Source organism: Gambusia affinis, linkage group LG19 (genome assembly GCF_019740435.1).
Source record: "Gambusia affinis linkage group LG19, SWU_Gaff_1.0, whole genome shotgun sequence".
NCBI classification, from domain to species: Eukaryota; Metazoa; Chordata; class Actinopteri; order Cyprinodontiformes; family Poeciliidae; genus Gambusia; species Gambusia affinis.
The window spans coordinates 10,497,711-10,522,028 of NC_057886.1; the positions used below are offsets into that span (position 1 = coordinate 10,497,711).

General features: G+C 38.7%; 2 protein-coding genes and 1 long non-coding RNA gene across 5 annotated transcripts; 2 read left to right on the forward strand and 1 right to left on the reverse strand.

Moving 5' to 3' along the window:
• Positions 1-13: 13 nt before the first annotated feature.
• ankrd40 (ankyrin repeat domain 40) lies at positions 14-8,578 on the forward strand. 3 transcript variants are annotated; one of them, XM_044101061.1, is made up of 6 exons: positions 14-98; positions 2,380-2,527; positions 4,365-4,513; positions 4,676-5,320; positions 5,629-5,810; positions 6,262-8,578. In XM_044101061.1, exons 2-6 carry the CDS (start codon positions 2,394-2,396, stop codon positions 6,403-6,405), a joined length of 1,254 nt encoding a protein of 417 aa, XP_043956996.1. In that variant the 5' UTR covers positions 14-98; positions 2,380-2,393; the 3' UTR covers positions 6,406-8,578. The 3 variants fall into 3 exon arrangements, 2 of the variants coding, with proteins under 2 accessions (XP_043956996.1, XP_043956997.1); XR_006369139.1 differs by lacking the exon at positions 14-98 and having other exon boundaries at positions 1,991-2,527; positions 6,262-7,280; positions 7,322-8,578; XM_044101062.1 differs by lacking the exon at positions 14-98 and adding an exon at positions 1,995-2,255.
• Positions 8,579-12,758: 4,180 nt separating this feature from the next.
• Positions 12,759-18,178, forward strand: wfikkn2a (info WAP, follistatin/kazal, immunoglobulin, kunitz and netrin domain containing 2a). The gene is made up of 3 exons (XM_044101063.1): positions 12,759-13,288; positions 14,163-14,479; positions 15,141-18,178. Exons 1-3 carry the CDS (start codon positions 13,076-13,078, stop codon positions 16,336-16,338), a joined length of 1,728 nt encoding a protein of 575 aa, XP_043956998.1. The 5' UTR covers positions 12,759-13,075; the 3' UTR covers positions 16,339-18,178.
• A 3,410-nt stretch (positions 18,179-21,588) lies between these two features.
• LOC122822413 lies at positions 21,589-24,295 on the reverse strand. Its single transcript, XR_006369140.1, has 3 exons — positions 24,257-24,295; positions 21,945-22,016; positions 21,589-21,628 (listed from the first exon to the last, which is right to left on the reverse strand). It is a non-coding gene; the product is annotated as an uncharacterized LOC122822413 (long non-coding RNA).
• Between the last annotated feature and the right edge of the window lie 23 nt (positions 24,296-24,318).

Here is a 24,318-nt window from a genome sequence, read left to right on the forward strand (position 1 = left end):
GGAGCCTATTTATGCCAAATACAACGCTTAGTAGTCCTAACCAAAATGGCAGACGCTGGAGCAGAAACAACGCCCGCTCACGGCTCGTCTACGAAAAGGTCAGTCTGAACCGGATGCAAAAACTGAAGCAGAGTTCAATAAAGTCCCACGCATGGTCCCACTGTTGTGAGCAAATGTCTTATAAACTATGTTATGAATTTTTATTGTTTTTTGCGTCTTACAGATTTCTCCTATTCTTGTTATTATTATTGCTTTTTATAGTTACAGTTTAATGTTTCAGATCATATAAAACCATGACAAGAGAACACAAAATATGAAATTTTGAAACTTCAAGTCCAGTCAGAAAACACAGCTAACCATATTTTTTGTTTCAAGGTCAACAATGAACCAAATAAGGCAAGCTGTTTACAAGGTGAATGGAACTGACTGAACCTGATTATTGTCTGATCTATAGAATCAATCAAGAGATCATAAAACCTTTATGAAAACATTAAATTGGCTAAAATACATCAAAAGGCAGCATCATATGGCCAAACAAAACTGCGGAAGATGAGGAAAAATTCAATGACATATCAGACTCTAAAATGTTAACAGGGCTTTGGAATCCACAAACATTTCAATTCAATGACTCATTTAGAACTTAAAGAACATACAGTTAATTTATTAAGTTAGTGTTCATGTTAGGACAAATATGAAAAGAGTTTCAAATATTTTAGAAATGGCCTTGTCAAAGTTCAGAATTAAATCTGAATTAAATGCTGTGGCATGACTTTGGGTCAGTTTCACCTTAAAATAAGGGTTTAGTTTGTCAAGTGATCAAATTATACCCTTTTTTATCTATTCTATGTCAACATTGTGACCAGAAAAGTTTACTGGTGTTTACTCAATCATCTTTTTAAAGCTTAGCATTTTTTCCATTACATATTGCCTCTATTAAGTTTTATCATCACAATACATAGCCTACATTTTTAAGTTTGTGCCCTGGAAAATTGATAGTAATTGGTTGACTGGCAATCGCACTTTATTGTTCCCATAGGAAACTTAAATATTGTTGTAACTCATGCAAGGCTTTTCATAGAGTTATTCTAGATGCTGATGGATGTGGGCAGGAATTATCGATTCTTACTGTTTCTAATTATCAAAGAACAACAACAACAACAACAACAAAAACCTGATTATGTTATATCAGATCTAATATAGATCTGGGGTCACCCCAGGGTCTTTCTGCACGGAGTTTGCATATGGGCTCTCTCCGAGTACTCCGGCTTCTTTCCACAGTCCAAAAAACATGACTGTTAGGTAAATTGGTCTCTCTAAATTCTCCCTAGGTGTAAGTGTGTGTGTGTGTGCATGGTTGTTTGTCCTGTCTGAGACAAACCAGTCTGTTGCCCTGCGACAGACTGGCGACCTGTCCAGGGCATACTACGCCTCTCGCCCAGAACGTTAGCTGGAGATAGGCACCAGCAACCCTCCCGACCCCACTAGGGACAAGGGTGTTAGAGAATGGATGGATGGATGGATGGATGGATGGATGGATGGATGGATGGATGGATGGATGGATGGATGGATAGATGGATGGATAGATGGATGGATATATGGATGGATAGATGGATCAGATCTAGAATAGCGGCTGCTCTGGCATGTGGATATTTATTCCCCTCTAGTGGTCACACTTTGGAGATGCAATAGTCGTTTACCTATATCAGATGTAATAAACATTACGATAACTCGTAATGTTTATTTACATGTGTTTTATTAGTGTGAATGCTGAGGGCATTCATTTAAAATAATTTACAATTTTTTTTAGATATAATGCATTAAAAGATAACTATACATGTGTAGTTTTAATAGGCTAATTTAACTCGTTTTTTGTTTTTTTTTTAAGATCGGATTTATTTGTTAAGCAGACAAAGTTGTGAAAAATAGCAATAAAGAGTAATGTAACAACAGTATTTTGAGCTAAAATATGAGAAAGTGGAACCAACTACCTGGGTGCATAATGTTGTCACATCCTAACCCTTCCGACTCGACGAACAAGCGGTGGTGTTTGAGATTGACAGGACACCGTCACTAGTGTCTGAATGACCCAGGCAGAGTATAATCAATGGTAGTATGACATGAACTAACAGTATATTAGAATGTTGAGTGTTTAACTCCAGTCTGAGGATTTGAGGAACTCTTCAAAGCGAAGTTACGTTAGCCGACGCTATTTGTTGTCACAAGCTAGCATCCCCTGTCAAGCTAGCTACTTGTAGGTAAGGTTAGCCGGTTAGCTGATCAGTCTCTCAGCGGGACCTGCGTGGACATTACTAGCGAACACAGTGTTGGACCATATTATTGGCGAGACACTTTTGCCGTCCTATGGTCTCACTCCGCTAGCTGCTTGTCTCAAAATGTCCACGACTTCGTTGGATAAAGAATTACAGGAGCGACTGAGAGAAGCGTCTGCCATCGGTGATATCGACGAAGTGCGGTCGCTGGTGGAGAGCGGGGTGAATGTTAATTCACAGAATGAGATCAACGGGTGGTAAGTGTTTCTAGTAAATTACCGCACTTTGTGACTGACTTTTGTTGTGTTTAGCTTCACCAATTGAAACCCTCGTAGGAGTCACTGAGCCAAGTGCGTCGTTGTAGGGATAAAAATGGTCAGTGTTATCCTATTAGGCGACACTAAGCCTGTTAACCAGTCAGCCTTGCCCTTTTGCTTATCCGAGACACAGAGCTCCGAGGCTGTCGAAATGCCCTTTATCACTCTGCATGCCAGTGGTTAAATAGGCGCGTTGTTGCTGTAAAACTACAATAATATCACAACGGATCCAAAAGGATAACATGTTCAAGTGGGGGGGAAAAAAATCCCCGAAGGGAGTCAGTCCTTCAGGGCTGGTGTCATTTATGTTTTTTCTCTGATTCAACCCACCGGAATCAAAAATGGCTCATTAGCAGGCCTCTGTAGAACTTTGTCATGTTGAGATTGAGTTAAAGGAGAGTTGCGTGTTAAGCTGGTTCTTGAGGGCTACAGGTGAACACCCATTCCATAAAGGCTCTGATCATAGCTAGATCAAATGTGATAACAGGTGGATTTCAATAAATTAGATAAAAACAAATTTATTTCAGCAATTAAGATGGAAATGTTCAAATTCATTTAAAATATTTAAATGAATATTTAAATTGCTAGCAGTTGTTTTTCTTTTAATTGCAGTTGTTATAGATTACAGATAATAGAAACGTAGAAGTTACTTTCTCATATAATCAGACAATTACATAATCAGTGTTCACAGTAACCTTTTAATTAGGCCTGCCAAGCTGACACATGTGGGAGTGTCATGGGGAGGACATTTCTGAAACATGTCAGGACAATGTTCTCAGATTTGCATAATTCACACTGTACTAAAACTGTAGTAAAATTTAATAGCTACAATAAATTACAGCTCTTTAGTCCTGATAAGGCATGTGTGTGTTACCAGCGTGACTTGATGCAAGGGGATGCCACAGCTCAAGCTCGTATCATGGATACGTCTGTGTGTGGTGGTTCTTGAAACCCCTGCAGCAGTGCAAGTCTTGTAAATCTCCCCCTAAAGCCCTCTAATATCCCTGTTTGTGCACTTTTTCTACCACACTACTGCCAACCAGCTTCTTTAGGAGTGAACCTTTGTGGCAGCAGTCTCCCCCATGATTCCCTTGCCAAGACTGTGGCCATAACATTAGCGTTTCTTTATTAAGTTTTTATTTTTTATTTTTTTTACTTGATCTTCTGAATTTTTCTAATTGTCTGAAAAGCTGGATTTCTGGCTCCCATTAACTGTAAACCATAATCATTAATTGTTGAAATATAAAACTACATATCATGTATAAAATTACAACCTAGTTGACATGCTGAAAAACATTTTGCATGAAACAAGAGATGAGACTGGTGAATAAAAATGTTATATAGACAAAAAAAAAAAGTGAACTACATGATGTTTACCAATAATCCCAAAGGATTAGGATATTTTACCTGAAAGAAAATTAACAATATTTATCTTAGATTTTTGTATAGCATTATGTTAAAAATACCTCAAAATGAAACCTGAGTTAATGAATTCTTTCTAGTTTGGAAAGAATGGTTAGCATTACAATGTGAGCTATTTAAAAAAAAATAATTATTATTAAACATGATATTTTTAGTTTACGTTTAGAGCTAGCTTTTTTACACTGCATCCTCTGGATATATATATATATATATTAGATTTTCTGGTTTCATGTTATAAAAGGAGCATGTTTGTTTTTAAATGATAAATGTTGACATATTTTTCTTAGGCTGTTTAACAACGAAGCTGCAGAGCATGAATAAATGGAAAAAAACAGTTTTTGATTTCTTCCACCAGGACATGCCTGCACTGGGCTTGCAAGAGGAACCATAAGCACATCGTGTCCTACTTACTCGGTTGTGGAGCGGACAAAGAAATCCTCACGGCTAAAGAGGAGCTCGCCTCTCAGCTTACATCTAAACCAGAGATCAAGAGACTCTTGGGAGGTTAGATCTTTTTTTATGTTCTTCTTCTTCTTATCATGTTCCAATTTTGCTATGTTCAGTTAAAACCCATGCCATTATTTGTCTAAATATGCCTATGAAAGTATCGTCTTTGTCATTATGTCGACCCTTTAATAAATAATGATTGTCTGCGCACTTTCATAGTTGAGGTGGAAGAAGTGCCTGAGGTGAAGGAGCCTGAGTTACCAATCATCCCAAATTATCTGTCCAACCCGCCCTTCATGTACTCCAGGATGGACAATAAGTCAGAGATCCTCCAAACCCAGCCCCCCACACAGAACGGCTCTAGAGATTACACTGAAGACACGCAGAGTGATTCAGCCTCGCTGTCCTCCACCGATGAGCTCCAGAAACCCCAGAGCATGGTGTGCGACGGGCCCGCCCCTTTACCAAACCCCGTCGTCAATCACAGCCAACCTCCAGCTGCTGAATTCATTCCTGTGCCTGAGCAAAACGGCGTGTCACCCAGCATGGCCTCGTCCCACAGTCACACTGTTGTGAACCACACAGTGCCTATTGACCTCTCAGTGGAGCCTCACCTGGTCAACCATGCCGACTACCCTCACATGGTGGCCCACAACGGTACTGTGAGTTCACCTCCACTGGCCTCACCACGCCCAAGCTTGACCGGCGGCGGCACACAGGTTCAGGCTCCGGTGGCCAGCGCGAACCCCACCATGAACCGGCAACAGTCTATTCCACAGCAGCTGAGCTACAGCCAGGCCAATGGGCCCATGCCAGCCTTTCAGCCTTTCTTTTTCACCAGCACCTTTCCTGTTAATGTACAAGGTGGGTTAAACTACTACTTGTTTGTTGTTTAGTTTTTACATAAACAAAATACTGAAGTTCCCACATACAGCATCCAACTTGTTGAAGCAGAAAAGACTCTCTAGTGGGTATAACATCTCTCACTGTGACCTCTGACCCCTACGACAGAGACAAATATGCAGAGAAGTTTATCTGGTCCAACAAGGTTGCTTTGTTAGTACATGACTATAATAAACTGGTGACGCAGTTATCCTGAGATCCCATTGTGTCTGTTAAATAAGCCATATTATGTGCGTAATAAGGAGGTATCTCTCACTCTTTTCCTTCAGAGTTGGTTCTGAAGGTTCGAATCCAGAACCCAAATGCACGGGAGAACGACTTCATTGAAGTAGAACTGGATCGTCAGGAGCTCACCTATCGTTCCCTCCTGAGAGTCTGCTGCCGCGAGTTGGACATCAGTGCTGAACATGTGGAGAAGATCCGCAAGCTGCCAAACACCATGTTAAGAAAGGTACAGCTGACAGAGATATATTGTCCTGCAGATTATGTTCACATGTGTTACCGTACATGTATTGTGGAAAAAAAAAAAATGCTGTCTGCAGATTGAAGTGTATTGAAATTATGTGATTAAAAAGTTGATCATCTCTTCTGAACATTGCTTGATAAATATAGTATTTGGAAATCCAATTGTAAAAGACAGAGCCACAGACAAGCGTCCGAAATGTCAATGACATTAGTAATATTACCGCAGTAACTCAACCTTAATTTCAAAACTTTTTTACTCTTCTGTAAACACCAACCAGTCAGCTTAAATTGTCCTAATTTAAGTTTTTTCAAAGGTTGGCAGCTCATAACTGAGAAACGTCCACCACTCTTTGTCAGAACAATATGGTCATTAATGAACTGGTATTTTTATAAGTCAGGATTTTTTTTATTTCAACCAATTTGTCCTTCCTGTTCAGGACAAGGACGTGGCTCGGCTGCAGGACTTCCAGGAGCTGGAGGTTGTGCTGGAGAAAGCAGAAGGCCTGTCCCTATTCTCTGGTACGGGGAGCCTGACAGACAGGCCCTGCTACAACATGAAGGCCTCTCGCCTCACTTACTGAAGCAAACCCAGACCCAAAGGTCTCCCTGACGACGACGGGCTTCTGTAGCTTCCCTCGAGCAACCTCAGATAGCCGCCCTGCCCAGCTCCTTTGTTCCAGCTTTGTTCAGCTTTGATGTTTGACCAATATTTCAGCTGGGATTTGTTTGTACAACTGTAGCTATTGTCCTCCTCCTGTCCACTTCTGGGCCTGCTGCTGCTGCTGCTTATGTGTACCCGAATCAGTTCCAAGTGAAAGCTGATGCATGGTATCCTCGAATATGTGCAACGTATTTGACCCTCTTTTTTCCTCTTTATCATGCCCTCCCACTGCACTTCGTGCCAAGGAGTAAGTGGGTCAACAGAGGGGGACGTTGGCTTGTCTTCCTAACGGGCTGGATTCTGCGATCGCCTTATAAGGACATGTTTTTATTGTGGAAAACTGGCCAAGAGGACATCAGGAAGGATTAACATGAGATCATCATCAGACCACCATGCCGGATAAGTTGCAGCACAGTGGACCACACAGCAACTTTGGTTTCTGACAGAATGAGCTACAGAGTCATAACCGATAGTCTTGGTTGTGCACACATGCTCTTTGTATTAACCATAGTGTCTTCTCACAGACGATATCTGTTATTGGCCAAATGAAAGCAAAGTTTATCTCACTTAATTAGGAGTAGTCCATTTATTGGCCTCAAATAAACATATATTCTCATCTGCATCCTCTCAGAGAAGATTTAAAGAAAACGTATTTCCTGTTTTTGAAATAATTCCACTGTGGTGAAGGAATAACACAGGAGCTATGCTTTCTTTTTTTTTTTCTTTTGTTTTGTGAACATAACACTACATGTTCACAAAAAAAAAGAAAGCTATGCTTTCTTTTTTTTTTCTTTTGTTTTGTGAACATAACACTACATTGCCATTAGGCAATGTAGTGTTATGTTCCCTCTCTACTTCTTTATGTTCAGCAGCCAGAATCATACTTCAGTTTTCAGAGCAGAGCCACATCTTGCATTCTGGTGGCAAAGCAAATGTGTATGAGGTTTCAACTTAAAATCTTTAAATCCTGCCCCGTATTAAATATTTTTCATTGCTGTCAATTTGTTTAGTGTCAATTTAGAATTGAGACCAAAAAATAAAAAAGAAAGAAAGAAACCGGACTAGCCAGCAAAGACAATAATATCACTAACAAACCTATCACTGCTTTAGAGGAGAATGTAGCTTTGTTTTCATTTTCATTTTCTCACAAGTGCTAAAGGAAAACATGCAGATTTTTGTTTTCTTTTAGAACTTGGCCATGATGCTTTTTGTTCATGTTGAGGACTACGCATAACATCAATATCTATCATACGGCTACAGTTTTTCTGTTCAAAGCCACTCTGGTCCTTTTTTTGAATCATTATTTCAGAACTAACATTTGCCTTTGACACTTTTTCTAGCTTGACAATTTAAAAAGGTCACTTTGAATCTGACTTGAAGAATATCTTGAACACTGAGAAAACACATATTTACTCTAAAGACATACAGTTGTGTTAGATAGCGGATTTGTTTACGCTGCCTATGTTAACCTGTTACTGGGGCTCCTGTTTAAAGTTTGGTAAATGGGCACTAAACATGTCTTACAATCAGCGTCTTACCTTGTGGTGAGAGTTTAATTCTCTGAACATACTTGAGCCTCTAACTCTTTGTTTTAATTTGGGTTTTAGGTAGTGTTTGTGTATATATATATATTTTTTGTTACCAGCTAGGCCTGTTTTTTTTTGTTTGTTTGTTTGTTTGTTTTGTGTCAAAAAAAATCTGCAGTTCTGCAGGAGTTCATCACCGAAAGACCCGAAATGCTTTTGTTGAAGTGCAATGGGAAGGAAGAGGAACTTGTTTCAGTAAGAGGAGCGGGACGACGTTGAGAGAAGTCATGCTATGTGTGAGAAGCTGGAGTTTGAAATAACAATGCAGACTTCTTAATTGAAACGGTGTATGCTAAATGAAGGGGGTTTTTTTTGTTTGTTTGTTTTTTAAGAAAATTAGATTTTAAGAAAAGGGGATGCCTATGTTGTGCTTGTTGGTTGCACATTATTTCAAAAAACAGAATACAGTTGGAATTAACCTATGCATCCAGAGTGATATTTTTATATACAGTAGGACCTGTATACATGTACAAATAATCTAATAAATAGGCACTGTTAAAATTGTGATTTTGTTCTGGAAACCTTTAACTGTTCTTTGATAAAGCATGGTAAATGAAACAATCTGTTTTCCTCATCCTTTATTTTAAATTGACTCTATCTTATGTTTTTGTCTGGTTAGAGCAGCCTATCATAACATGCAATGGTTTTTGTTCTCCTTTTCATTCAGACAGAAGATTGACCATTTTTATTTGAGTAATTCCCGACAACATAACGTCAACAGCACTGCTGGGATTTTCAACGTAACCTTGTTCAAACTGACAATAATCAAGCTCAGAATATTTTTAACAATGTATCAACTATAGATATTGATCATGATCTGCATCAGTTTTTCGAACAAATAAGAAACTTCAATTAATAGCTAAACATTTAAATATATAAAGATTTAGAATATTTTGGTACAAAAATACTATTTATAATGTGTATTTATTTTTGATTCCACACAGTGTCAAATTTTATCACACCAGCTTAAAAGAAAGCAACAAATTAACATTTCTATTCATGTTTTGCACTATTGTCCTGTTAGCACACCCATTATGTTTAAGTCTCAACCAACTGATAGTTGATTTCATGTGAAATTGTAGAATTGACACATTTATGAGATTTAGCCCAGGCAGTTAACTTAGTATTGTAAGCCCTTTTGTTTTGTAGTAGGGTGATGCTTTGCATCAGATGGTTAATTTTTGTTACAACAGAGTAATAATGCTAAACACAATAATAACTGGTTTTGGGGAAAGACGCAGCAGGCTAATGTTAAGCTACAGTGCTCATAATTATTTTAAAGACCTGAGCATATTGGAAGAGTTTGTTGAATTGCAGGAATTGCGCCACCATCCAGCTGCAGGGTGCCCTGCATGTTCAGTCAGTCGTCACATGCATTCTGCACAACAACCCACTGTTGTGTTATCCTGCAATGATCTTGCAGAACATGAGGTGTTGTTGTGTTCCCTGTCCGACTTAAAGAACACAAATAACATCTTCTTTACGGTCACGTCGTCACCGCTGTTTCTGTGAAATGAAGACTAGTGGTTCATGTGGTGACCAGATGTCCAAGTGATGCAATCTGCAGAGGACAAATATTACAAAATCTACACAGAGGGTCACGAGTACTGCGCCATCATACAAAGGACAAAGCCATGCAAGTCTTCTGGCCTTGCTGTGTTCTGTTGGATGTCTAGACTAGAGTAGGGGGTAAGCTTACAGCCATGCTGTGGCTGGATGTGTCCCTCTCCTTTGTTTTGAAATTAGACACTTTTATTAACCTTAAATGCACATATAATACCTTTATTGTCTTGAACCAGCTTTCTAGACATCACAGGGAGTAGAAGCAGTGGATCTACGTGGTCAGGCAACATTAGTCGCAAGTTGATTTCTTTGTCGCTGAGCACTGTTCAAGTCATTCTCTAACAGATCTAAAAGTATTTCCCAACAAAACTCCTAAACAACAAAGAAAATACATTGTAGTTTAAAAATGAGAAATCCTCATTTCGCTCATTCCTCTATGTGCTAAACCCTGCACAGACTCAGTGTCTGAGCTACGATTGCTCACAAACACGGTGAAGGTCAAAGTCAAGGTCTAATTGCAGACAATACATGACTGAAGGCTGATAGAGCGGCCCCAATGAGGGGTCTCACATGTAGCTTGATTCAATATGCTACGTGCCCTGTAGCCTCAGTGTTGACAATGCTGGGAATGCAGGGTCTTGAGGGGTGAAGGTTAAGGGTGGGGGGCCTAACGGGAGAGGTGGGGGGAACAAGTGGGTGAGTAGACAGTGAAAGCACAGCTTGACTGTGTTTGCACATTTGCAACCAATTGAACTTGTATATTTGTGAGCAGCTCCACTTTCCTATAATGAAATCCCTGTCACTAATGCATGTCAGCTATAAATAGATTTTACCCTCCTGGCTGATGATGCTATATTTCCTTTTTATGTTCATAAATGTCTCGCCTGTTTACATGTGAATTCACCTCACAGATAACAGGGACCAGACAGAGACTGCAGGGTTTGGTCTGAAGATCACCGGGCCTCATTAGAAGCAGCAGGGATTCAGCTTGGGAAGCATAATATCCATATCTCTGGCCACACCCTGGATGCACACAGTAACAAGTTTTAAGGTTTAACACATTACTATAGAGAGACATCCATCAATGGAACAAATTTTCCATCCATTTACAAACTTTAGACACTGTGTCTGAGGCTGGATCATTTAAATTTTTTTCACGCTAGTAAGGTTTTGAGCACAAACAACCTGTTTAAGATCACAGGTGTTAAAGTTAAACTTAAAACAATTTATGTTTAACTTTATCTACGCCACTCCTAAACCTTCTGTCTTTTCATCCATTGTCTATCCCCGACCACAGGGACTCGTTATCCTTCAAGACTCCGGTAGAATTCATGTTTCATTCAATCACAGCAAGTTTTACAGATGTGTCAAACAACTTCCATAAAGTTCCTCTTTTGTCTTGTCAAATCATTTTCCAAATGTCTTGTTGATTATTAAAATAATGTTGGAAATGGCTTTTTAGACTGACATTGGTCAAAAGCCTAATTTCTCATCTTATTGTTTTTAGATGAATTCTTGATTCAACAGGCCAAGCAGTAATTAAACAGTTTTTGTCTTTAATATCTTTTTATATTTTTCTCAGAAGGCCAGGTTGGCTTGGATAGCTTTTTTTTTCCCTTTAATAAATGCAAATGTCATTTAAATGCTTTTAGTATTTAGTCAGATAATCCTGTGTGTCTGTCTGTTGTAAAAATATTTCTAAACGGTCTGAAACATTTCTGTTTGACAAAAAAGCGAAAACAGCAGAAATCTGTAAGAGGAAAAATATCTTTTCTTTTTACAATATAGAAAAAATATATTTTATATTACTTTCAAACAATGTTCGAAAATTAATTGCAAACTAATTTTTCTTTCTGTTTTAAACAAGCTGAAGCATTCACACCAGCTGTTTGTTTTGAAGCCTTCTCTTCCAGGAATTGCTTTTTGGGGGGAACAACACCATTATTCACAGCATGACTTCAAGCTGTCTGCACTACTTGTGACTTCTTGCATGTCAATATTGTGCTATCAGATTCTAGCAGATGGTGTCTACAGTACTCCATTGTTGACTGCTGTACGCATTTCTTAAAGTTTCTGAATAAGATAAGATAAGACTACTATTAACACCATATTTTATTTTGAGGAAATTGACTGCAGCTGAAGTGTACTAACACTAGAGACCTGTAAACTAACAAATCTAAGTTATAATTTTTTTCTGTTTGCATGTGCAAGTTTTCTATGGTGTATGACAAACTATTAGTGCCAAAAATCTTACCCTTGTAAAAAAAAAGTGATATGAAAATTACTGACAGCGTAAAAGCCGATTGAGCGCTGCTTTGTATGTCATGCAGCTGCTCAACAGACTCATGTTCATAAGGGCTGCAACAAACAAAATGTTGTCGCTCTTATGAGCATGACAGAACAGGATTTTTTCAATTTTCCATCATGTGGAACATTACTTGTTGCCATGAAATATGATACTGTGGTCATGTTTTTCACCACTTCGATCCCTACTTATTCAAAGTAATGATTTCAAAATTTTTTTGAATTTTGGTGAAAATATCATTACACAGAGTTTAGGGCGTTCAAATCAGGGGGTTATCGTGTCTGCCTACAATCGTGTTAAAATAAAACTACCATTCTATGAAAATGCAGAAATCAATCAATCAAAATCATAGAGTGGAGCGAATTTGGCGTCATCTACTAGAGATATATTGCTTAGACGACCAAACTAAATATGAAACTGCACAACATATAGCATATAAAATAAACAGATGCTCTTGATAGATCCCGCAGGGTACTTGTTTAAGGAATTAATTGAGCATGTAATTAAAAATAAAATGATAATGAGTATTTTGTTATTCAAGTGTGTCATAGGTTTTTATTGTAAAGGAAATCTAAAATGACCCCATTTTCACTTTAATGTATTCCATATGTGTTTTTTTTAATTCATAAATTCTTAGTTTATGAGTAGTTTAATGTAACATTTTGAGACCTTTAAAGTAAAAATAATCCTCCACCTTCCACCGACTTTGCTTGCTAAGGGTTAAGGCAGCCGCAGGTGTCTGGGCAGTTCTTCATGAAACAGCAAACTTTTTTCTTTCTCTCTTTTTTTTTTTTAATTAAGTTGATCATGACTGTAACGCAGCTGGGGTTTGCTGTGTGAGCAGACAGGCCACTGTAATTCATGTAGCCATAGCTGGAGGGGGGTTCGCACAGCACCGTCAGCCTCAAACCGAACCCTTTCTGCAAAGCGTGGAGCAACAGCTGAACCTGAAAACTCTGCAGTTCGGGACCCAATCTGGGACGCTCGCTATATGATACGATACATCCGAATGGTTTTTGAGATTAATACTGACATTTCTGGCAGCTTGAAGACTTTTATCAACGTTGCACTTTTGTTAAACTCATCGGAGCTTCAACATTTTTGATTCCCCCTACATCCCCCCCGCCTCTATCGAGATGTGGTGGATGCTGTTTCCCCGATGGATTTGGTTTGTTCTTGGACATTGCTGGACTGTACTCCTGCATACGAACTGCCGGGTGACAGCGATGCCTATGATGTCCGCGGCAAAGGTGGTGTACTCTCACGCAGGTCTGTGTCCCAATGACCTGAACCCCAACCTTTGGGTGGACGCGATGAGCACCTGCATGCGGGAGTGTGAATCCGACCAGGTGAGCGCACCTAACATAAGCTCTGGATATTACAGTAAATTAAATGTGCTAAATAATCGACATAATGAGAACGAGTTGAAAGTCGTTTAAGATTATGGTAGAAAAACGGAATCACAAACAAGCTGCATGTATGTCTTCCATATTCTGATAAAATAAATAAATAAAAAAATGTCAAATAATTTTGTAACATTTTAATTCAACCATGCTATTATTAGATGCTAAATTACTGTGCATCGTTTGCAAATGAGCACTGTTTCATTTTGCACCGTGAAAATGCTTTCATTAGTTAAAATAGAATTAAAGTAATAGACTGATGACCCCAGTTTCTGAAAATACTGATTTGAATTAATCTAACATGACAATGTAATAAATCTAGCTATTTAATTTCCACATATTTACAGGATCCTCCTCATTAATTGACGTCTCTAATTTGAGCTCATTTATTGAGTGGGAAAAAAGTCCTTCTTCAAGACATTTATTTACTTTGTGCACGCTACTCTTCTACATTTATGTGCTAACCATATCTCTTTCTTTCTTTCTCTCTTTCTTTCTTTCTTTCTTTCTTTCTTTCTTTCTTTCTTTCTAAAATGTATCTATCTATCTATCTATCTATCTATCTATCTATCTATCTATCTATCTATCTATCTATCTATCTATCTATCTATCTATCTATCTATCTATCTATCTATCTATCTATCTATCTATCTATCTATCTATCTATCTATCTATCTATCTATCTATCTATCTATCTATCTATCTCTTGTTCAGCATAACATTACACCACTGCAATAAGATAAATTATGTAAATGATTTTTTTCCACGTCATTCGTCATTATCAGTTTCCAAACCCCGTGTTTTCTTCTCCTAACGTCAGGACTGTGAGCCATTCGAGAAGTGCTGCCCTAACGTTTGCGGAAACAAGAGCTGTGTGGCGGCACGCTATATAGACATTAAGGGCAACAAGGGCCCCATTGGTATGCCAAAGGGCGCCACCTGCGACAAGTTCATGTGCACCCAGCAAGGCTCCGAGTGCGACATCTGGGACGGCCAGCCTGTTTGTAAGTGCAGAGACCGCTGTGAGCGGGAGCCCCACTTCACGTGTGCGTCTGACGGCATGACTTATTATAACAAGTGCTACATGGACGCAGAGGCCTGCTCCAAGGGTGTCTCAATCACTGAGGTCACCTGCAGGTAACATGTTAAGTATTTCAGACATTTATTTGCCTGATTCGTGAGGTAAACGTCTTTTGCTTCTGTCATCAAAGTCTAAATGATTTTATTTCTTGACTTTTTACAGTCCCTCGCAAAAACCTTTCTTACCACTTTTAACTTCTTCACCTTTATCATATTACATTCATAAACGTTGGTGTTTTTTGGGATGTTATGTGAGAGAACAACAAAAAGGGTATAATAGTGGTTTTCAAAAAGTTTGCAAATAAAAATGTGAAAAGTGTGGAAGGATTGTGTTCCCAGCTGATGCACCAAAATAAAATCCAGTTAATCAATTGCCTTCAGAAATCAAGTAATGTATTAATAAAGTCCAGCTGTGTGTAATTTACTCTGACTGTAATTCAGCTGGTTTGTGAAAGCCTGGAAGGCATGAGGGAAAACATTACATCACAACAAAGTCATGCAACAACACAGTGGCTTCAGTAGTTTATGAAACACCGACACAAGATTTGAACATCTCATGTCATTTCATATAGCTCCATTCAATGCAGCATCCAAACAACCAACTGCCACAAAACACAAAGATCAAGGGGTATTAATTATTTTGCTCGGCACTGTAAAATAGTGTATATGTTGCTTGCCATTTAGCACCTACTCACTATCTCATTTTATCTACCTACAGGTATCACCTGTCCTGGCCAAACACAAGTCCAATCCCTGTGGAGACCACATTACATCCCACTACCGCCCTTCAGACCACCATCCCAACTGACATTCAGCTTCCTGCCATACACAACTCACCCATCAAACAGATTGTGTTTGTGGGTGAGACGGCCAGCTTCTTGTGTGAGGCATCAGGGAAGCCACAACCAGAAATCACCTGGGAGAAACAACTGAAAGGCAAGGATAATGTGATAATGAGACCCAATCACGTACGAGGTAACGTTGTGGTGACCAACATTGGCCAGCTGGTCATATACAACAGCCAACTTCAAGATGCCGGAATCTACACATGCACAGCGAGAAATGTCGGGGGAAGCGTGTCGTCACACTTTCCCTTGGCCGTGATCAAGAGAGAACTGAGAGGTAAAAATGCAGAGGGGAATAATACCAACCTCCCATTCCCAGCGGCCGAATGCCTCAAGATTCCCGACTCAGACGACTGTGGAGAGGAAAGCATAAGCTGGTACTACGAACCGAAGAGGAACAACTGCTTCACCTTTACCTACAGCCAATGCAATAAAAATCTAAACCACTTTGACACCTATGAAGCATGCATGCTGTCCTGTGGGGGGGAGCTGGCAGCTCCATGCAGCCTACCAAGCCTGCAGGGACCTTGCAAGGCATATGAGCCTCGCTGGGCATACAGCAGTACCCTGAAAAAGTGCCAGTCCTTTGTTTATGGAGGCTGTGGTGGCAACGAGAACAACTTTGAATCTAAAGAGGCCTGCGAAGAGATGTGCCCCTTTCCAAAGAACCACAACTGCAAAGTGTGCAAGCCCCGAGGCAAAATGGTCTCCAGCTTCTGCAAGAGTGACTTTGTGATCCTTGGGCGCATGACTGAGCTGACAGAAGAGCAAGAGTCAGGGCATGCATTGGTGACCGTGGAGGAGATCTTGAAGGATGAGAAGATGGGTCTAAGGTTCTTTGGCAAGGAACCTCTGGAAGTCACCCTTCTGAACATGGACTGGAACTGCCCCTGCCCTAACATCACCATATCCGATGGACAGCTGATCATTATGGGGGACGTGCACAATGGGATGGCCGTCCTGCAGCCCGACAGTTTTGTTGGCTCCTCCAGTTCTCGCAGAATCCGAAAGCTGCGTGAGGTTGTCCAGAAGAAAACCTGCGATTTCCTCAAAGATTTCTCTTCAGCCTAATATCATACCAGCAATACAGCTCCTTTGTGTTTGTTTTCAGGTTGCTTTAAACTCCTGTGACCTCAACAGCATGACAGCCAGTTTTTTTTGTTTTTTTGTATTTCACTTTTTTCCCCCTTGTTCCTACTCTTCTCAAAAGATCTTAGAAAACTGTTATCAAAACGTATTTACTCTGAGAAAAATATTTAATATTTTACCCTAACAAATCATATCTTGTATGCACTAACATTGTTCAATTAGTAATATTTTCATACAATTATTGTATGCCTTTTATTTTGATGGGTGTTTTGTACTGTTCCTATTGTGTGACAGCTGTCTTTAGTGCTTAAAGGGATAGCTTGGGTGCTGTGGAGATTTTAAGAGGAGTGATGATCTTACCGGCTGTAGATAACTCTAAATATGGTTTGAGAATTCATTATATAATATTTTTACAAATTGCTAGCAAATGTTTGAGACTAGAATTTTATTCAAAGTGAGGGAGTTCAGAAAGGTAAGATAATTACTGCTCCTAACCTCTTCACCAAATGGCCTAAATATTCATTTAAGGGGAATGTCAAGTAGTTTTAAAGTGAGGTCTTGATTAAAAAAAGTCATAAATAATTACGGTAATATCTTATATTCTGTAGATTGCTCTATATGTGCCTTCACTTGGTAGAAGTATTGTTTAGGCTAATGCTAGTCTGAGATAGACTAACACCAACTCCTATTGTCTTAAAGCAATTCTGATGTAAAATTATAGAAGGGTCGTTGCAGTTTATGTAAGCACTATTTAGTTAACCTTTAATTTATATCCACATTTGTATTGGTCAGAAACGCTTACCTTCATTCTGCCTAGTTAGTCTCAGAGGCTAAACACATCAGCTCATACAAGAGGGGCTGAGACCAAAGCAAACTTTGGCCGTCTTAAAACATATGGAATTTTATTGTTGCCCTTTATGCTATTCTATAAACATTTAAGCTTAAGTAGTTAAATTATGGAATAGTATAGCAGTATAAAGTTGAATAGAAAAAGCACTCATTTAAACTGTTGTAATATTTTTACCTTTTTACAACACTTGACTTCCATATTCTAGCAAGAAATGCTTTAAATGTTCAGCATGTTTCTCACAGGAATATCATTGGTGATCATCCGCCTCCTACCTCCATTTCCTGTGTAAATAATCACTCACTTCTACGTAAATGGCAGTGCAATGCCAATGTGACTATGGTTTAGCCCCCTATCTCCCCCCCCGCTTGTTCTAGTTGTTAGCTTCAATCTTTAGGACTACCTTGTCTGGATTGGTGGAACAAGACTTAAGAACTGTCTATTATATACCTGATAGTGATTTAAAGGTAAGCATGCATTCCTTTTTATTGAGTCTATGACCTGAGTTTTGTTTTACGCCGGTAGAAGTTGACTTTTTTTGGGCCCATTTGGGACTAAATATCATAAGCTCAGCCTCTGGAGTCAACTAATCTGGACCTTACACAAACTAAAGATATCAGAGGAGCTTATAATGCAGACAAATTGTTTACTTTTTATGACTGCTTAACAAAACCTCGCATTAAAACCTACCCCTTTGAGATCACAATAATGCAATACAAAGCCTCAGTTTTTCTGCCAGAAACAAATAAGCTCTTGGGTTCCATTTTCTTTTGGAATCACTGTGTTCCATTTACAACACTGAATATGTTTATGGACTTGTTTATGTCATATTTATTTTTCTTTATCTCTATTTTAGGGCCTTGTTAAATGAATATATGCAGTACAGAGGAATATGAATCTAATTACTTACAGAGCATTTTTTTATATCCTTTATAGCCAAGATTAGTAAATAAATAAAGATGATTTCTGAATTTACTTTGTGCTCTTCATTTTTGTAGCGTCAATCCTCAGCTGAAGGGAAAATTATTCAAGCAGTTCGACAATTTGCTCTAGAGCTCTTGTAAGACATCCTTCCATCCATGTCCTCCTCCTTTGCTCTTGTATTTAACAGTCAGGCTCTTGTCTGGCATTAAAGTCTGAAGCAGGTCACATTCCAGCCCAGCTGCGGTGGCCTGCCGAGCTGTGTGTGTTGTGTTGTGTCTGGGTTTGGGGCCCTCGCATAGCACACACCCCGCCGGCCGTCCATTCGCGTTGTGCGGCCTCTTTCATGTGTAAGAGGCCGGGGTGAAAGGGATAGGGAGGAGAGGAGGGACGCTGGCTGATTCTTTTTCTTTCATTCAGTCACATCTGTGTTTGGAAGACATAATAGAAAACAGAGAGCTGAAAGGAAGGGGAGAAAAACATTAGGTGGTACGAAAGGTTATCAGTATACATTTCTACACTTTTATGATAAGATCTTTACGAAATCCTGTTGTCTCTGGAGCTTGTGATGCAATGTGCGCTGAAGCTCATTAAAAATCTGTCTCAAAGACCAGCTGAGCATACATTAAGCAAGAGCTAACTAATGCATGTTGTCTCCCTTCCCCCTCTGAGCTTTATGTCTCCTGTTCTTGAGTCTGCTTCCTCAACCGTTTGCCTCCTTAGATCGACAGACAACCAGCCTTGGGAGATGAACTTTGACCTTGCTGATGAAAAAGAGGCCGCGGAGGAAAAAGGTCACTTTCATTAGAACTGTTGACAAGTGTTAAGTAACTGGCTGCCCTCCAGACTGAACTCCACAGAGCCTCCTTGATGTTCTACGAATCACAGCCGGCTGCTGATTTCAGTATCATGTTCACTTGGAGACCACCAAACTGGGCAACCTGCCAGACAGACTGGAATAATAGCCCAGAAAGCTGCAGGTATGCACAGGGAGCAGAAGCAGGGGAAAAAAGAAGTTAGTATTGAGAAAAGACATTTGCTTTCCTTTGAGACACATATGTTTTTCACATCTTAGTAGCTGTCCTTTGATAATAAAACACAGATCTAAGGATGCCAGCTGTAAGGTTAATTTAAGACTGTTCTAGGAATCACTTATGCATCAGACAAATACAGTACCAGGCCATTATTACTGTGTATTATTTTCACTAAATATATATTATCAGCTTTGTTGATACTATATGGTGTCTCTCAGCAAAGCTGACAGTCAGCTGTAGAAGAAACTTTTCATTTTAAAGTTTGTTCTATTTAATTTAAACTGAGCATGTCATACATAACAGGAAAAAAGAAGTCATCTGCATTTTGCTTACATTAATACTGACACCCTCAAGGCTAGAGGTTTACACGCATTTCCTTAATATTTGGAAGAATGGGTCATTTGCACTCCAAAACCTATTTAATGCAACCAATCATGGTATCCACAAGATGGCAGTACTTCATAATGAAAGTAGACTATTTTGCCACAAAGTAAAAAAGATTAATCTCTCCTTGTTGATTGCAGAGTGGGAGTTGGTTGCTTTTCATAAATTATGATTACCACAGAAAAATGATCAGTAGTAGATATTTTAAATCATACACTAAGCTTTGAAGCTCATTTTCTTATGATTTCCTGACTTCCTGTCAACCACTTCCAAACTTCCTCTACTCAGAGAGAGTGTCACACGCCACTTGAATGATTCTGATAGCAGTCAGCCAGATGGTCTGATAGATTGTGGTTGATGGAATGGATGAAAAAATCTATTACTGGATGCAGTCCTACACAAAATAAAAGGCACAATAACCCACACACACACACACACACACACGCATACGGGTTTTGGTGGTTTAGAGGGACAATTTTTTCAAACCAGTTTTTTGCAACACTAAACAGTCACCCCTTTCCACTTGTGCTAGAAAGACGTAGTAAGTTGTCAAAAATCTTGTTTGAGCTACACAACATAGATCTCACTTGAAAACTTCAATACACACATCAGAACTCAAAATACAAGAACCTGATGCAATGCTGTATTAGAAGGACAGACGATAATGAGGTGCTTGGCTCCGCCCATGATACCAACAGTAATTGTCAGGGCCAATTTTATTTATCAGGACCACAGCATACACAAACATGAAATATATATGTATTAAGTCCAAACATGGAAATATGGAATATGGCTACACAGAAAGTGGACTTTATTTACAGCACCTTCACTAAGAACTAGAGCAACAATTCTGTTTGTGAACATAAAGGAAAATCTGTGAATGGCAAAGTTAAATGAATTATGGGTCTATTGTTAAATCAAAAAGATAATGCTGGCATTCTATTATAGTGGCCAGTTGTCCTTTCTTGATGTGTTCGCCAAAGTGCCTCATGACCGCAGCAATCTCCAGGAGATCATGGATGCTTTTGCTCTCCTAGCACTTTCCATAGATGCTAGAAAAAGAAATAATTCATTAGTGAAAACCAACTCCAATTGTTAATTTTTCTTGGTTATAAATTATGTAATGCCTGTTTTCAAATAAGCATTCATAAAGAACATACATTAGTGGGAGAAGCTACAGAAATGAGCATGTAGGTTGCATCGATGAAAATTAATTTCTGCAAATGCCAAACAGGTTAACACTTGGTATGGTTGCTTGGTATGTATGATTAATTATTTGAGGGAATTCTAGAAAAAATTTTTTTTCATAATTTAAAATTGCATTTGTTTGACAAACAGGCCTCAGCAGCTGGTGAAGAACCATCCAAAGCCAAAAGACTTGTTCCTCCTTCTAATGCTGGTGCCTAGTCTTTTTCCAGTGAAGGAGATCCCACTCTGAACCATCTCACTGACTCCACCAAAATACAGGTTCTGTACAGGTGCAGCATCAGCAAAGGGTCCGTTCATTGAGATCTCTGGTTTCCTAAAACTAGAGATTAATCAAATTTAAGATGTTAATTTGGTTAATATCTTAAAATTAACCAAATTTAAAGATATACTCTGATTACTTTGCTTATTAGTTTTGTGGTGCTTTGATATTTTGAAAAAATATAAATATGTGAATGTATTTCAGATTAAGATTGGGATAGAGAAAGTAGTATAAACAGTCCCATTACTGATCACCAAATTAGATTTTCTAGCATCTGAACATTGGCTGTGTGAAAGTTTATCATTTTAATACAAGGCACAGTTAAATGGTATGTGTGTGGTAATTTAAGCCAGATGACATATTGGATAATGTCTGCTCAAAATATCATGCATAAAGAAGAACATGGTCACCCTATTGCCTTTCAGTGGTGTAGATCATTACTTTTGACCATGCTTCAGTTGTGCTTTTGAGCTTAACTAGCTTGGTGTTTCAAGACTTGTGTAGGTGTGGTGATTTACCAGAATTTTTATTTGTGTTTCTTTTTCTGCGGGGCTCTATGTCCTTCTGTTTTAGTTTTCTGTTGAGCTCTTTCCCCTTACCATCTGTGTTTACTTTGTGCTGAAAAGAACATATAAAAAATATGGGGTTAATCAACTGAAAAGTAAAGAACACTTGCTTAAGGTGAGTCTCTTCCCAATGTAGAAAACAGTTCTCCATATTCCTGCACATTACATGTTGAATATTACACAAGACCTGTGTGTCTGTGCACTTCTACATGTAACTTTCAATTTTTTGTAACTTTAAAACTCAGTCCTCTATATACCTGCATCTTACATGATGAATATTACACAAGACCTGTTTGTTTGAACAGTAGTTAATACCATTTTAATGACTTCATTTAGAAAATAAGTTGGTCTATGGAGACCAATAGTACCTCAGGAGGGTTGGTTAAAAAGGATCCCCATGCATCCACGTCACCAGCCTGATACGGTTCCTTTTTGGAAATCTGAAATGTAAAGAACACTCATTGAATGCGAGTTTGTTCCCAATGTAGAAAACAGTCCTCCTTATTCAGGGACCTTACATTTTGAGTATTACACAGAACCTGCGTGTATAGGCATTTCTACATGTCACTTTCATTCTTTCAAAACTATGTCCTCCTTATTCTGGCACCTTACATGATGAGTATTACACAGGACCTTTGTGTATGGGCGTTTCTACATGTAACTTTCATTCTTTTGTACTTGTAATTTCAAACCTCTGTCCTCCCTTTTAATGCAGCTTTACATATCAAGTTCTAGACAATACCTGTGTGTTTGAACAGTACTTAATATCATTTCAATTACTTAGTTTTAGAAAATATGTTGGTTGTTGGACACCAAAATTACCTCTGGAGGGTTGGTTGAACAGGATCCGCATGTTTCCACATCACCAGCCTGACACAATTCATCTTTGGAAATCTGAAATGTAAAGAACACTCATTGAATCCAAGTTTGTTCCCAATGTAGAAAACAGTCCTCCTTATTCAGGGACCTTACATTTTGAGTATTACACAGGACCTGCGTGTATTGGCGTTTCTACATGTCACTTTCATTCTTTCAAAACTATGTCCTCCTTATTCTGGCACCTTACATGATGAGTATTACACAGGACCTTTGTGTATGGGCGTTTTTACATGTAACTTTCATTCTTTTGTACTTGTAATTTCAAACCTCTGTCCTCCCTTTTAATGCAGCTTTACATATCAAGTTCTAGACAATACCTGTGTGTTTGAACAGTACTTAATAACATTTCAATGACTTAGTTTTAGAAAATATGTTGGTTGTTGGACACCAAAATTACCTCTGGAGGGTTGGTTGAACAGGATCCGCATGTTTCCACATCACCAGCCTGACACAATTCATCTTTGGAAATCTGAAATGTAAAGAACACTCATTGAATGTGAGTTTGTTCCCAATGTAGAAAACAGTCCTCCTTATTCAGGGACCTTACATTTTGAGTATTACACAGGACCTGTGTGTATAGGCGTTTCTACATGTCACTTTCATTCGTCTGTATTTGTAATTTTAAAGCTACGTCCTCCTTATTCTGGCACCTTACATGATGAGTATTACACAGGACCTTTGTGTATGGGCGTTATTACATGTAACTTTCATTCTTTTGTACTTGTAATTTCAAACCTCTGTCCTCCCTTTTAATGCAGCTTTACATATCAAGTTCTAGACAATACCTGTGTGTTTGAACAGTACTTAATAACATTTCAATGACTTAGTTTTAGAAAATATGTTGGTTGTTGGACACCAAAATTACCTCTGGAGGGTTGGTTGAACAGGATCCGCATGTTTCCACATCACCAGCCTGACACAATTCATCTTTGGAAATCTGAAATGTAAAGAACACTCATTGAATGTGAGTTTGTTCCCAATGTAGAAAACAGTCCTCCTTATTCAGGGACCTTACATTTTTAGTACTACACAGGACCTGTGTGTATAGGCGTTTCTACATGTCACTTTCATTCGTCTGTATTTGTAATTTTAAAGCTACGTCCTCCTTATTCTGGCACCTTACATGATGAGTATTACACAGGACCTTTGTGTATGGGCGTTTTTACATGTAACTTTCATTCTTTTGTACTTGTAATTTCAAACCTCTGTCCTCCCTTTTAATGCAGCTTTACATATCAAGTTCTAGACAATACCTGTGTGTTTGAACAGTACTTAATAACATTTCAATGACTTAGTTTTAGAAAATATGTTGGTTGTTGGACACCAAAATTACCTCTGGAGGGTTGGTTGAACAGGATCCGCATGTTTCCACATCACCAGCCTGACACAATTCATCTTTGGAAATCTGAAATGTAAAGAACACTCATTGAATGTGAGTTTGTTCCCAATGTAGAAAACAGTCCTCCTTATTCAGGGACCTTACATTTTTAGTACTACACAGGACCTGTGTGTATAGGCGTTTCTACATGTCACTTTCATTCGTCTGTATTTGTAATTTTAAAGCTATGTCCTCCTTATTCTGGCACCTTACATGATGAGTATTACACAGGACCTTTGTGTATGGGCGTTTCTACATGTAATTTTCATTCTTTTGTACTTGTAATTTCAAACCTCTGTCCTCCCTTTTAATGCAGCTTTACATATCAAGTTCTAGACAATACCTGTGTGTTTGAACAGTACTTAATAACATTTCAATGACTTAGTTTTAGAAAATATGTTGGTTGTTGGACACCAAAATTACCTCTGGAGGGTTGGTTGAACAGGATCTGCATGTTTCCACATCACCAGCCTGACACAATTCAT

What these genes read in the sequence shown, in the direction of transcription:
- ankrd40 (XM_044101061.1), top strand. Translation starts at nt 2,394, where the DNA reads ATGTCCACGACTTCGTTGGATAAAGAATTACAGGAGCGACTGAGAGAA. An exon ending in CAGAATGAGATCAACGGGTG is followed by an intron (nt 2,528 to 4,364) that starts GTAAGTGTTTCT and finishes TTCTTCCACCAG; the next exon opens with GACATGCCTGCACTGGGCTT. An exon ending in CTTTCCTGTTAATGTACAAG is followed by an intron (nt 5,321 to 5,628) that starts GTGGGTTAAACT and finishes CTTTTCCTTCAG; the next exon opens with AGTTGGTTCTGAAGGTTCGA.
- wfikkn2a (XM_044101063.1), top strand. Translation starts at nt 13,076, where the DNA reads ATGTGGTGGATGCTGTTTCCCCGATGGATTTGGTTTGTTCTTGGACAT. An exon ending in GGGAGTGTGAATCCGACCAG is followed by an intron (nt 13,289 to 14,162) that starts GTGAGCGCACCT and finishes TCCTAACGTCAG; the next exon opens with GACTGTGAGCCATTCGAGAA. An exon ending in ATCACTGAGGTCACCTGCAG is followed by an intron (nt 14,480 to 15,140) that starts GTAACATGTTAA and finishes ATCTACCTACAG; the next exon opens with GTATCACCTGTCCTGGCCAA.